This window comes from Seriola aureovittata, chromosome 23, assembly GCF_021018895.1.
Source record: "Seriola aureovittata isolate HTS-2021-v1 ecotype China chromosome 23, ASM2101889v1, whole genome shotgun sequence".
Lineage (NCBI taxonomy): Eukaryota > Metazoa > Chordata > Actinopteri > Carangiformes > Carangidae > Seriola > Seriola aureovittata.
The window spans coordinates 486,410-500,684 of record NC_079386.1 but is presented as its reverse complement, the minus strand read 5'-3'; the positions used below and the strand labels follow the sequence as shown (position 1 = coordinate 500,684).

The following is a 14,275-nucleotide window of genomic DNA, read 5'->3' as shown; positions in this document are numbered from 1 at the left end:
CAGTCCTGATAGAATCACATCTGAAGTTTGACATCCACAGTAATGTAGAAAAACAAGTAACATCACATTCTCAAAATGATGGCGTTGTCATGACATCCTGAATCTTAACATGCAGAAGAAAAAGAGCAGCATTACCATTAATTTGTAGTCGTTTGTCTCTGCATAATGAATGTAAGTTCAATATTCAGTCTTGTCTTAGCTCCATCAACTCCAGAGAAAGAGGTTTTCTTCTGTAGCTGCTAAATACTCCACTTTGATCATTATCTGGATGCTAACTTTGTCTGATATAAAGGGCTGAGCAGGTAGAGCTGCTACAGCTGCTGCTGCTGCTGCTGCTGGGACCAAGTTTGATGCGAGCAATGAGACTAAACAAAACAATAAAGTTGTGAACCATAAAATCAAACCACTGAGCTAAAAGAGACTAGAAAGGTCAGAAGAACTGAGGAGAGCTGGTGATGTTGAGATGAATGAAGAGGGATTAACAGTAAATGAGCATGCGGAAGCAGCACATATTGGAGCCACAAGCCTCACTAAAGAATTTCTTATTTCTTGTCTTGCCTTTTGTTTTATGCTGCAGCCAGCCGTCTGGCCCAGCCTCATTACAAACCAGTCTGCGTAGAAAGGACAAATACGTAGTGACTGGCATTGTTCTGTGATTGGCACCTCAGTTTAAACCGCGGCCGTGTTAATAAATGACGCGGCCCTGGTCCTCTTTGAAAGCTTCTGGGACCACTGGCAAATTTTCCGTTACAGGTCAGTGGCTGCTTTGTGCGTGGCTGCCTCTCAGACGCTCCTTCAGATAATGGTAACCTTTTCAACCTGAACTACTGAACCCCAGCCAAGATGCTCCCCTGACTTCTCCTTCACATTTACTCACTTCATCTCGTGTCCTCAGGAAGCTGCAGGGTTTTTTTATCTCGTCTCAACTGGTGCTCGATCCAACTGGGTTTTCTCTACAGTGAGTTGAGACAGCGTTCATCACTAAGGTGTTGTTGTTACTGTGTTAAAAAGAAGCTCAGGGAGGTGCTGCCATCCTAACTTGACAGGCACTGTGTTTACGGAAGATGTTAAACCACATGTCATCTGAAGATCAATGTAGTTTCATATCTGATGGGCCTGAAACAATAACCAAACTCATGAAATATTCAGCTTATTATTTTAATAATATAATTATTCACTGTAGTACTGCAATAAACCTATGATTTTTTGTCTGGTCAAATATCAGAAAATAATCTGTAATAAAACATTAAAAAAGTCTCAAAACTCAATGATCAACGTCAGTGATGTAAAAGAAAGAAATAAGCAAATCCTCACACTAGTTTCTTGGTTTGAAAAATTACAAAAACAAGTAATCAATTATTAAAATAATTGCAGATTTTCATCTCAGCACTAATATTATTTACAGACATTTACAGAGGTGATCTGCATGTGTGACAAGGTTGCTTACCTCTGCTGTAAAACATATCATACAATTCAGTATATTTTCCATGTGTGAAGTGAGACAATAAAATGAGAGGGATAATTAGAATATTCTTTTTTTTGATCATGAACAGTAGAGATTTTATTTATCAATTGAACTCCCAGTTATTTTCTCAGTAAATAGTTTTTTCTATAAAATATCAACACACAAGTGACAGGTGACTGACTGACATTCATCAGATATTTATTTCACTATCTTATGTGTCAGAGACCAGCTGTTTGATCTTTGAAAAACATTTTGGGAAATAGAAAATAACATCAGAGAGTGAAGTCAACTTCTTTTAAATGAACTTTATTTATTGTTTTTTTAATTTTTTTTATACACAAACTGAGAATGGTGTCAAAGCACTTGTAAGTAACACTCTGATGTTACAATAAATAATAATACAGTCGACAAAACAACAACACAACACTAAAATCCCTTTTCCACTGGTTGAAAATCCCGCTAAGACCCGCTAACATCTGGCTTTTGTCTGCAACGGAAAAGGGAACAATCAGCGTTCACACTCGGGGCTAATTTTCACTCCTTTTCCTGCTGTGACGTCTTTCAGAGACAGACTCTCTAAACACACCTGTCATCTGTCCAGCATAGTGCTGTTACACCAGAAACACCGCAGCCACACTCTGTTCAGGGATGAAAGATTGAGCTTCAGCCCTGAAATAAGTTTTAAAAACACACAATCACAGATCGAAGCGTCTCACACGGAGGCTCCGACGCTTCTATAGCAACATCAAAGCCTGTCTGTTCTGTTGATTTTTTTCAAGATGTAAATTATTGAATATTTCTTTTATTCGCAGAGTATGAGAGGGTGGTGTTGGTGATTTCCATCTCCTCAATATTAGGTGTCTAGCCATTAATGAACCTACTAAAATGTAACTGAGGGAGGCGAATAGACAAATAGAGCAAGAATGGCATTAAATTCAATAAGTGGACATGAAGCTTCTGTTTTGTTAGTTCAGATTAGGGTCAAAAAGATTTTGAACTTGTTAGTAGTTGTAAATGAACCTTTGTGAACCTGTAAAATAGATCTGCAGGAGAAATTGAAGGTTTTACATGTGTAGAAAAGATTTGACTGAATCTGTGAACTAATAAGTGGAAAAAGATGTGAACAATGAAGCAGAAAACTGTGTGTAAAACTCACTCAAACACAGTCTGTCTTATTTAAGCTCGTATGATTCTGGGCCTCAGAAATCCAGTATTGTGTGTGAACTTCAGCTCCACTGAAAATATCTCAGCATGACGTCACACGCCAGTAAGAAAAATATACCAACACGTGTCCAGACTTTGTGCGTGAGTGTGAATTTTTCTTTCCATCTCGGGGCGCTTCAGCTCATCCCACAGTGTAGAGCTGTGCTGGTGAATGGGCTCTTTTAGCTGGCTGTAATTGAACCTGACCCATTTGCACAGTTAACTCTAACCCATAATATTTGCTCAGTGGTACTCGGTTTTGGATGGCTTGGCTCCAGCGGTGAGGTCGATCTCAGCGCCGTCGGCCAAACCATCAATCACCGCTGCTCCCTGAAGGGGGCAGGGCTTGAGATGAAAAGAGAGAGCGCAGTAATGACTGAGGATGACTCAAGATGTTTCCTTCATCACTGGGAGTCAGCTGTGTGCTGATGAAGCCGTGACGCTTTTACTTTGTGTGTGTCTGCGTGTTCCTTCTCGGTTCTGGTGGACTGCAGCTTTAAAAATGGAAGAGGGACCAAATACTGTTGAGAAAATTAGTCTTATATTTACTTTTTACTTTTGAAAGTGTTTCTTGGTAGAAAAACATGATAGTAATAGTGTAATGATGAAATATTATGATGTTAAAATATTAGCACTGCCACTAACGTTATAAAAAATGATTAACTGTCAAAGTAGGTGACTGTTAATTAAACCAAGCCTTTCAGTTCTAAACAGTTGTAATTATTTTAATATGATAATTGGATAATGTAGCGTTAAGGCTACAATAATAATGAATAATAATCTGTAATAGATAACAAAACTTAGCTACTTAATAGCTTTTTCCTGGAGCTTTCAACTGCATCTCTTGGTCTTTCTCAGACAAGTTTGCCCAGTATATTTAAGTTCCTCCTGTCATGTTTATCAACTAAAATGTAAAAATCCTCTTCTATGATTCATACTTACTTTAACATGTTTTCACACATACAAACTGGGTCTGAAGCTCATCTCCTCTTACTTCCTGATTGTGAAATCTGGATCAGGCCTTGAGCCCCGCCCACCACCTGCTGGCTCCAGGTGGACAGGTGAAAGAGCAGAGAGTATCAAGATGGTTAGAGGAGGAAACATCAGAGAGACACATGTTTGAGCCTCAATCAGACCCAGACTCAGATGAGAAGTCTGTTTTGACTAGAATCAGACAGTAGCTGAAGGATCAGAATGGTTAGCATAGTTAGCATCTTTTATTTGTTTATGTTGTTAGTTAGCTTTTAACTGGCGGTGGCTGACACAGTATCATCGGCTGTGCTAATGCTAACTATCTCTCTCTGTGGAGCTGCTCTTTAAGAATGCATATAGAAGATAATAATAGTTGTGTGAATTATTGATCAGCGCTCCGGTGTTTTGTAAAATTAAAATGTGTACAGTAGTGTATATTGTAATTTTCTTTTGTTTAAAATGGATTGGATAAAATCTGTGTATTGGTACTGATATCGAACATTTTTGAAGTCCTAGGTGTACTGGGGGGGGGGGGGGGGTGACAGCAAATACTGGTCTAATTTAGGTTTTCTTTTCACTGCACTTTGTATGAAGTTAATTGATGAATTAAAACTATTTGTGAAAACATCTTCACTTAACTACTCTAAGTGTAGATGCTATTGTCATTATCGGGCGGTTGCAGATCAGGAGGTAGAGCTGGTCGTCTGCTAATCAGACAGTCGGAGGTTTGATTCCTGGCTCCTCCAGTCCACGATCGGTGTGTGTCAGTGTGTGTGATAGACAGCACTGTATGAATTTGTGTGACTGGGTGAATGTGAGTTGTAGTGTAAAATGCTTTGAGTGGTTGCTACGATCAGAAAAGCTCTATATAAATGCAGTCCATTTACCAGTGTGGATGTGAGTTTATATTAAGGATGAACAATATGCAAAATCATATTTCGGTTATTCTGGCAGATATTGTGATATTAATCTCGATTTCAGTTGGAATTATTGTTTTTGCATTTCTGAAAAAAATTTCAAAATGATGATGATGTGATTTTTGTTGGTCTTGTACCAAACAAAAATGTTCCTTTACGTCTGGAGAAGGCACTTATGGTGTTAACAATGCATAACAATGTTGTGCCACATTTCACCTTTGTCAGAAAAACTGCAGCTCCTGTGATTTGGATATTTCACTTGGCCATATTGCGATTTTGAAAATATTTAAATTAATTGTGCAGCCCTAGTTTATATGTGATGTTCATTTGTATTGTCACTGTGTATGAAACTCTTACGTGGATCCAAATACGCAATTTATCATATATTGCAGGTGTGACACCAGAGTTTCTGGATACGATTCTCTGTTTGCACATCCTTGTGTAATTTCTGCAAACAGTCTGTGATGGACCTATGGTTCAGCACCATTGATCCATTCACGTCGGATATTTAAAATCAGACTCATCTGACATCATGACTCCTTATCCTCTTTTACAAAGCAGTGCATTTTGAGGAAAAGGTTTTTATGAATCCAAACATTTTCAACTTTTTTTTTCCCACTGGAAGGAACTTGACAGAGATCACATTAAGTGTGATTACTGATGTAACTGTTGTTACTTTCTGCTTTCAGGCGCTTACTAAAGTAACATCTGAAAATAAAGCTAAGCTTTCATCTGTTGCTCCTCCAGTAAACAGACTCAGGTCCCTACCTATGTGGACTTAATTGGTGTTTGTTGTGCAGAGTCCACAGGGACTGGGGCTGACAAACACACACCTCCAGGGAGGAACACCTGAGCTCTAGTGAAGCTTGTTTGTCTTTAAAAGCCCATGAGGGTGAGGGAGGAAGTCTTCACCTTGTCATCAGCTGGACGGATTCATGAGCTTTAAAGGCCCTGGTTCTAATTTAAAGCACATTTCTTTGTATTGATACATCAGCACAGGCAGTGGAAATGGATGTTAATGAGATCTCGTGAGAATGGAGCTGCAGGAAATTCAGTGACACGACAGTTCAACTGGTTTCTGTGTCTCGATCCTGTGATTATGTGATAATTATGAAAATGTTTCAGACTGTTGTTCCATCACAACACACACACAGGTCATTGCTGAGCACTCCACAGTGATTGGCTTTGCATTTTACAGAACTAAATGAATTTAAACCAGTCTCTGTTTTGTGAGTCACCTTGTGTTGTATGTGAATGACCTCTCTGTAATGGTAAACCTCTCTTTCATTTCAGTTTGCAAGGATCCACCATACAAAGTGGAGGAGTCTGGATACGCAGGCTTCATCTTGCCTATTGAAGTTTACTTCAAAAACAAGGTACATGTTCCAGTCTCTCTCACCAGAAATCTAAATTGTGTTTTACATATTAAACACTGGATTCCCTCTTCCCCTTCCCCTATCTGTTTGTTTCGGTTGTTTGAAGGTTTTATGCTAACAAGGCTTTTCAGTGAGGAGGCTGTAGGCCGTTACCCCAGATCCTGTTTTTAAAACTTTACTACCCGAAACTAAAATTTTTGTAAAATATTTGCAAAATGTAAACATGTGGATCTACATCCTTTCAAAACTAACTCCAGAAGTATATTTTTGTAGTTCTTCATTGTTAGACTTTTTAGTGTCCCCTTAAGTTGCAGTGCAGGGCCACCATAGTTTAGAAACAGTCAGTAAATTGTAGCACCTGCCTATTAGACTTGGGTAATATCCAAAATGGAACCTCTCGATACAGTCCAGCCCAAATATTAAAATATAAGATATTTTTGTGGGAGGATTTTTTTGAATATTATTATATAATTGTATATAACTAAACACTAAACAGTAATTCAGTTTTATTTGTCAAATGTCAAGGTTCAATGTACAGTAAGCAAAGCAGTGAAATGAAGGTCTGACTCAGCAGCAGGCCAGACTGAGCAAAACTGTAATGAATAAATGAATAAATTGCACATGCATACATGTGAGGTGTTTATTACAATCAGTAAATTTTAGCATCTGCTGATTTATTTAATTTATTTGTTTTTTTTTTAATTGAAAGGTTGTTAATGAATCGGTACAAAATACACAATGTAAACTTGTCGGATTGTAGCAAAAATGCAAATTTACATCCGTAGCACCTGGGCAGGTAACAAAACATAAAACATTGCAAGTCACAATACACTACTACGAATATAAAATACACAAAATAAGAGACAAATACATTATGCTGCATGTCTGCATTAGTCTGCATGTGAGGCGTTTAGGGAAACAGAGTACCCTGGGAAGCACTGGGGTGTTTGGATTGGATGCTTCAGAACTTGGAATTCCCATTGTTTGTGCACAGTGAGGTTGAAGTATAATACTATAATTTTGATGATTCATTCAGTGTCAACAGTTTGTTTTTGATGCCATGTTTTTTGAAAAATGTTTTGTGACTGTTGACTATATGACAATATATTTGGTCAGATTATATAAATTAGTCATTAGTCGTAGATTTTACTTTTTATACCATGGACACTCTCCCTGTAATGTTTCTGCTGTGGAAGAGCTGGAATATACAGTATATATTGAATTAATTCAATTATTTCTTTTTGCACAATGTGTAAAATTGAGTTTATATGTTCCAAATACAAGTGGGCGTACATTAGCTGTCACGAGTCCTCCTCTGGGACCATGGTGACTCCAGGTGCCACCGTCTGTCTGAAGCCGAGTCTGACTCTCACATCTGAGAGGAACAGCCTGGAGAAGGACTCTAAAGCTGTTTATTGACGACACATTTATCCTTAGTGAAGTCACTGATCAATGTTTGGTCTCTACTACCATGTAGTTAATGCTAATTAGCAGCTGTCTGCAGATGTCAGGCTAACGTCTCATCACCATGAGATTAACCTGGTGCTGACGGTCCTAAAATGAAATACTGTTTTCAGTCATGTTTTAGTTTTGTTGCATTTTGTAGAAAAAAAACTAATCAGAATTGTGAATGGGCCCCAAGCTCGGAGAAGCAATATCATATTTCTGCATGATTGTTGGTTCATGTGTCACCATGTGCTGCAGGTTTACAGCACCATCAGACTTTTAGGGACCTGGTCTGGTCTTTAGTTTTGGATGAGTTAAATATGCAGAACATTTTTTTCAAAATAGAGGAACATGTGACAACATTTAGTGTAACTCTGTCAATTTACTTAACACATTTTTAATCTGAGGGATCTTAAGCTCATATTGATTCATCAGCTTCCTGTCATTATGAAGAACCAGAGGAAGTTACTCTGTCAGAAACCAGTTCACCTGTGTGGTACAACATGGTAGCTTGGATCTGATCCTTCATGTGACACAGTTTGAATCTGACTGCTCTCCTCTCTGCCCCTCTATGCCTATGATCACCACTTTTCCTCAGGAAGAACCGAAGAAAGTTCGCTTTGACTACGACCTGTTCCTCCACCTGGAGGGCCACCCACCTGTCAATCATCTCCGCTGTGAGAAGCTCACCTTCAACAACCCAACGGAGGAGTTTCGTAGGAAGCTACTGAAAGCTGGAGGGGTAGGAGTGCGAGGGGCGGCTGGGGCTTGAGTGACATCTCTTAATGCAACACAGACATTTGCTACTGTGGAAAAAACTTTCATCTCTATTTTTCCGAGGAAAACCAATGGAGTTCAGAAACTCTCTTGTGCAGGTTGATATAGTTTTACTGTTGTTCAGTAAATCTGCTGCCTCAAACTGATGTTCACTGAGATCAGATGACTCACTAAGGATCCCTTAACAACAGTCATTCATGTACGATTATGTTTTTATCCTATTGGCGACGGAAAATCCAAACCAGTGATGTGTACGTCTGTTTCTCAGCACTTCCTGTCTTCTCTGCTCTATGGCACTCAACTTATTTGGTTCCTACTGACGACATAATGTCATAATGACCTAATGACATAAAACTTTAAAAACAGCATCTGAAATCTAGTCTCATCTGAAAAAAAAAAGAAAAGGTTCAGGAATTTCCTAAAACAGCCGTTGAGAGGGAAATGATGCACTTGTTGGGGACTGTATCACAATAGTGCAAAAGTGTGGCTCATTTATGTGTTTTTAATAGTTTGTAGAGCTCAGTGGCACTGAGAGGAATAAGTCATAGGTAATTTGTTAGTGTGATATTTTCATTGTTGGTTTGGTAGTTCCATGAAAATCACATTTTAATTAATCATTGCAATTTTATAAATGAGCTCACTGTCAGTGTATTAATGGCACAATCACATGTTTTTCTGTCAGGAGTAAAAATGTTTCCATGGAGTAAAACTCCTGTTTGGCTCTTAGCAGCTGTAGATTATGTCATGTTGTTAGAGTAGAGGAGGTGCAACCTAACCACTGGTCTTATCTGTTCTCCTGCTCCGAACAGGCTGCTTTATCGTTTGACCAGTGTTCATCAGTTTATGTGAGAAATAATTCTGCAATATAGTTTGTTTGAACACAGAGATGATGTGATTCTATGGCTTTAGTATTGTTTTATTAAACAGTACAGAATACATTTACCTCATCTCCTCAGTAAAACTCTCTGTACTTGTTAAAGCTGTGATAAACTTGCATCAGACCTTCAGCTGTGTCCTCAGTGTCCTCAGTGTCCTCAGTGTCAGATGCAGTCAGTCAGTTGGTCCCTGGCCAGAGAGCCTCTGTAGTCTGTGGGTTTTATGACTAGAGCTAAGTGCTCTCTATTTACTTTGCCCTTCACCCCCCTCAAGTGCTGATATAGACCATAACACAACTCAAATTCTCCATTGTCTGCTGCAGAGTCATCACTGAGAGTCTCTGGTCCTAGTAGATTACATTCTAAATTACTTTACCACAGAGACAATAATAAACTATTATTTAGCTGTGTTTCATTTCTTTGTACCTTTGTTTTATACAATCAAACTGCAGATGATAAATATCTGCCCTTCCATGTTGTTTCTTTCACAGCAGCGGGATCCTCATAAACGAAGTTCAGAAGACTCAAAAGTAAGATTTCCAACATGCATTTGAAGTCATGGATGCAGATTCAGATTTCTGTTCAGGTGACGGTACCAGAGTTTTTATCCTTTGGCCATTTACTGTCATGTTCCTCACCATGGAAGCAACTCTGATGTGTTCACTTATTCTGGCCATTGTTCTGACCCTGTAATTACTGCAGGATACTCCAGTAGAAACAGGCAGTTTTAGACATTTGAGTGTGTTTAATCCTCACGTTGAAAATGACAATTAATTCATCACACATTCATTACTCTGAAGTGTAGTAAAAACCACCCCTTCATACTGGACCACCACAGGTCAATTTAACACAAATGTGTAACAGGATAAAATGTTGAAGTGATGACATTTTATATCCAAAAGGTCAAAGGTCAACTTCACTGTGACATCATAACGTTCTGCAAAAACACCTCTGGCCATTATTCAACACTAACTCAGGAAAGGGAAGTTGTGACCATACCTCGTGGTTGAAGAGGAGGTAATTGGTTAATTAATACTAAATGTATTTTAGAAGAAAAATGCTTTTTCACTTTCTCTCCAAGTCAGTACATGGTTAGCCTAGCTTAACATTAAGACTAAAAGCTGGAGAATAAGAAAACATGCAAACACTCCTAATGCTAACCAATTAACATGTTGTTTGTTTAATCCATGCCAAATTAAAAATGTAAAAGGACAGTTTGTGGTTATGGTTCTAACTATTTCCGGGAAAACAACAGCTGGGCGTAGTGTTATATTTCTGTTTGTTAAAAAAGGAAGATATGTGTTGAGGCTAGCCATTTCCCCCTGCCACCAGTCTTTATGCTAAGCTAGGCTAACCACATCTTGACTCATTAACGAACCATTAATACACTCAAAACCAAAATTGCTTTATATGCAGATGATATGTTGTTGTTGTTGTTGTTGTACAAAAGATTTAGTTCAGTATCGGTTTATAAAATGAGCTGGTGTTGGTTTTCACTACTGCTTCTAATTATGACTAGGAGTCCCAGTGGTGAACAATTTCCTTTCAAATTATTATTAATAAATGGCCAGAGAGTAAGTTAACAGGATTAGGAACAGAGCTGACCTTAGAGGTTTGATACCTGCTGCTACACACACCTACCTAAAAGTACGACACCCAGCTCTTCTCTTGAACTCTTTTTAATCAGAGGAACCTGTAGTAACCTTGGTTTGTTGCTGTTCCTGTGGCAGGTGATGGTGATGCAGGAAGGCTCCACCTCACTGTTTGGCCAGCACCTGAAGCTGCCCACACTTCCCAACAGCTCGCTCACATCCACGTTCTCCGACCCAAAGAAGAGCAAAAGCTTCCTTGGGTCAAAGGTCAGTGTTGTTTCCAGGTCCTGCCTGGAGCTAAACAACCTTCTCTTCTGCATCTGCTCTCGGGCCCCACCCAGCTCTCATACTCTGTGACCCCTTCAAAGTCTCCAGGCCCTAATCCCCCACATATTTGGCACGTTCAAAGACGTCCAACATATTTAAACTCTGGGATTTCAAAGGCATCCAACTTTGTCTTAAGCAAACTATATCTTGGCTGCTGCTCAGCCATAAGCACTGACTCCACTGACTCAGAGAAGTGCTGTGAATCTGAAGACCTGAGGGTGTGAAGATGCCCCTCGTTTTCTCTAATGTGTTCTAAAGTCTCATATGCATCAAATTTCTAGACAATAATCTTAAGTGACTCAGAATTAGTGAAGAGGAGGGTGGGATGGAGTTGATGGGCCCAGCAGTTACATGTGAGATTGAAGATATTATCTCGTGCAACACTAAATCATGTGTGTCAATAAAGTGGCATGTTGTTTCCATTCAGTGTTATTTTTAGTCCCTCTAAATGGTGTCATTTAGGAGCCGGGGCAGGAGAGGCCCATTTCACATGGAAAAGGTTTCCAGTCTAAACACAGTGTGTGTGATGAATTACTGGTGGAGCAGGAGGTCACATACATTCTGTGTCATACACCCCTCCCTCCCTCCCTCCCTCCCTCCCTCCCTCTCTTTACATCACATGTTAAAAATTATCGCTCTGGAAACATTTGATATTGATATTTTGTACTAAATAATATTATTATTTGACAAAAACTTCTAAATACTATAGTTTTAGCCAATTTATCAAAAATAAATTTTTGATAAAGTCTCATTATTACACTGCCATACCTGAAAAACAAAATTTAAACTGTGAATTTAAGATAAGTTCAGATAAGTTGACAGGGGTGAGATTCATGTTCCAGCATTACATGGAATACATATGAATGAAATACATAAGATATAAAGACTGAAACAATGAGAAAACTTACATTCAAAAACTGTATTATATACATTAAAATGCCCCACACTATATGAACTGTACAAATCTTTGTGTAAATGTTGACGTACAGAAATATTAAGTGCAGCACTGCATTAGGTAGAACTGTGGTAGTAGTATTATTACTGATATCGATATAATATAGTAATATAATATAGGATATAGGTATAAAAATATGAATAATAATGTTGATATATGATAAATGTATGTAATGTAAATGTCTTACAATATATGTAATATTCACTACAATATTGACATATGAAATGTATACAGAGAATGAGATAGTAAATATGATATATATATATGATAGAAATAGAAAAATATATATTATAGAGGCATAATATAAAATATGTGATATTTCTGCAGGTCTTAAGAATTCAATTCAGTATCCTCAAAAACTGTAAAAAGGTTTTATAAAAGTCTTAAATGGTTCACAGTGATGTTTGTAATGAGATTTTCTGTACATATTTCAAAAACCTATAATCTTTCCTCACATCCTGCAACTAAGAGTGGGATTCTTGTTTCACTCATTTCAGTCACCTCTGCTGCTACAGTTGTTGATCAGCATGGGAGAATGTCAGTTCAGCAAAAACTTGAATTAAAAACAATCGTTTTTTATTGCTAAATAAGGGGGTCCAGGTAAAATTAATTTAACAAATATAATAAGAAAAATAATAAACCTTATTTGTACAGCACCTCTCATACAAGAAATGCAGCCCAAATTGCTTTACAACTAAGAACTGACTTGCACTAACCGCTTCATATGAAAACACATTAAATGAACATAAAAGCATGAATGTAAAATGAGCTGGAATAATAAAAGAATTAATAACATAGAAGTAAAAAAAAAAAAAATTATATATATTAGATAGATATTGCATAGCATTATATATCTTGAGGCATTTTTTTTATATTCTGTGAAAGGTACTAAAAAAAAGTTGTGTGATATGATAATAGATAATTCTATAATAAATCATAATTAAATATATTAGAAAGGGTACATTACATAATTCAGTTCTCTTGTAGAATACGTACCTAGAATGTAAAATTCAGTAGTTGTTTGTGCTCTCAGTTGGAACTATTACAACTAATGTATTATTATTATTAGGGTTGTCAAAATTATGTGTTCATTTTTATTAATTATAGAAAAATAATGCTTAAAAAAAAGGAACGCAGATTAATCACACTTAAACACCCTTGACACTGTGATACAGGATGTCATCAAGCTGTGTCCGGTCTGTAAGTGCTTTAGCTCTCGCTCAGACAGGTCAGATGAGGAGTCGGCAGGTGATCTTGTGCTGACTCTTTCTGACAGGAACTCACACAGTTTACATGGTTTCGATATTGCAAAGAAAGGAATTATTTGGTACACTATTTAACTTCTCATGGCAAATATTTATATATGTGATTGGATATACGATTAATTTATTACAAAGGAGGTAATTAATAAAATTGACATGCCTAACTGTTATTATTGTAGGCCCTTCAGAGATTTACATCACCTGCTAACCTGCTGGTGTCATGGTGCTGAAAGGTTTGTTGAAAAGTGCCATTTTAGTGATGTCCTCAATGTTGATGGCTGTAGAGACTGTGTGTCCATTCCACAGCACTGAGGCAGTTTTATGTCAGGCTGCTCTGGGAGGGAAATGGGTTTACTGCAGTGGAGGAGCACGCTGGAGGTTAGAGTGAGCCGGCAGCTTTATATCCTGGGGTCCCGGGGTCACCAGCAGATAGACAAAATGAAAGGTTTTAGTGGTGGTTGGGCAGAGTTGTAACACACCCCATCGTCTAGACTGCTTTAATGGGTTTACTGCATTGATGAAATATTGACAAGGGGGCTTGAGGTGAGACCCGGGGACAAATGGCCCCCGTTGTTAGAACGAATGCATTTCCTCCTCTCTCCACATTGCCCTTCGCTCCACTTTTAAGGTTGCACATGTGTGGCTGTTGAAAAGGCCCCTTCACCCAACTGAACAGCACTGCTCAAAAGAAGCCCTGAGTTTGCTGTTTAAGCCTATAGATGGGGACTAAGAAGACCCCTTTGAGCTTCTCTTAAGAATGGACCTCTTTTCACAGATGGTAATGCCAAACTGCAGGGTGGCATGCATGTTTTCTCTTGTGTAAAAGGAAGAGGATTAATCTTCCTTTGACCTAGCTGCCTGGTTTTTGCTCACTTTGTCATTTGGGACCATGCGTTTTAAAAGTTGTACATGTAGTCCAACACAACACAAACAGCAAGAGGATAACATAGTCAGAAGATGCATTTTTCCTGCTGTAAAGTAGGATTTGAACACTGCTTGAAATATCTCATTTTCAGTGGCACTTCACTTTTATATATCAGTTATTATCAGCCCATAGCATCCTCACACAACTGTGTTTCACAGAGGATAATCATGCTCTTACCCTATT

General features: G+C 38.2%; 1 protein-coding gene across 3 annotated transcripts in view; it reads left to right on the top strand.

Moving 5' to 3' along the window:
* mllt3 (MLLT3 super elongation complex subunit) overlaps nt 1–14,275 on the top strand; it is a 58,395-nt gene that overhangs the window by 24,910 nt on the left and 19,210 nt on the right. For all 3 annotated transcript variants that reach the window (XM_056369689.1, XM_056369690.1, XM_056369688.1), the window contains exons 3-6: nt 5,851–5,933; nt 7,978–8,121; nt 9,523–9,561; nt 10,762–10,890. In XM_056369689.1, coding sequence (XP_056225664.1) covers nt 5,851–5,933; nt 7,978–8,121; nt 9,523–9,561; nt 10,762–10,890 — 395 coding nt within the window. The remainder of the gene's footprint in view (nt 1–5,850; nt 5,934–7,977; nt 8,122–9,522; nt 9,562–10,761; nt 10,891–14,275) is intronic.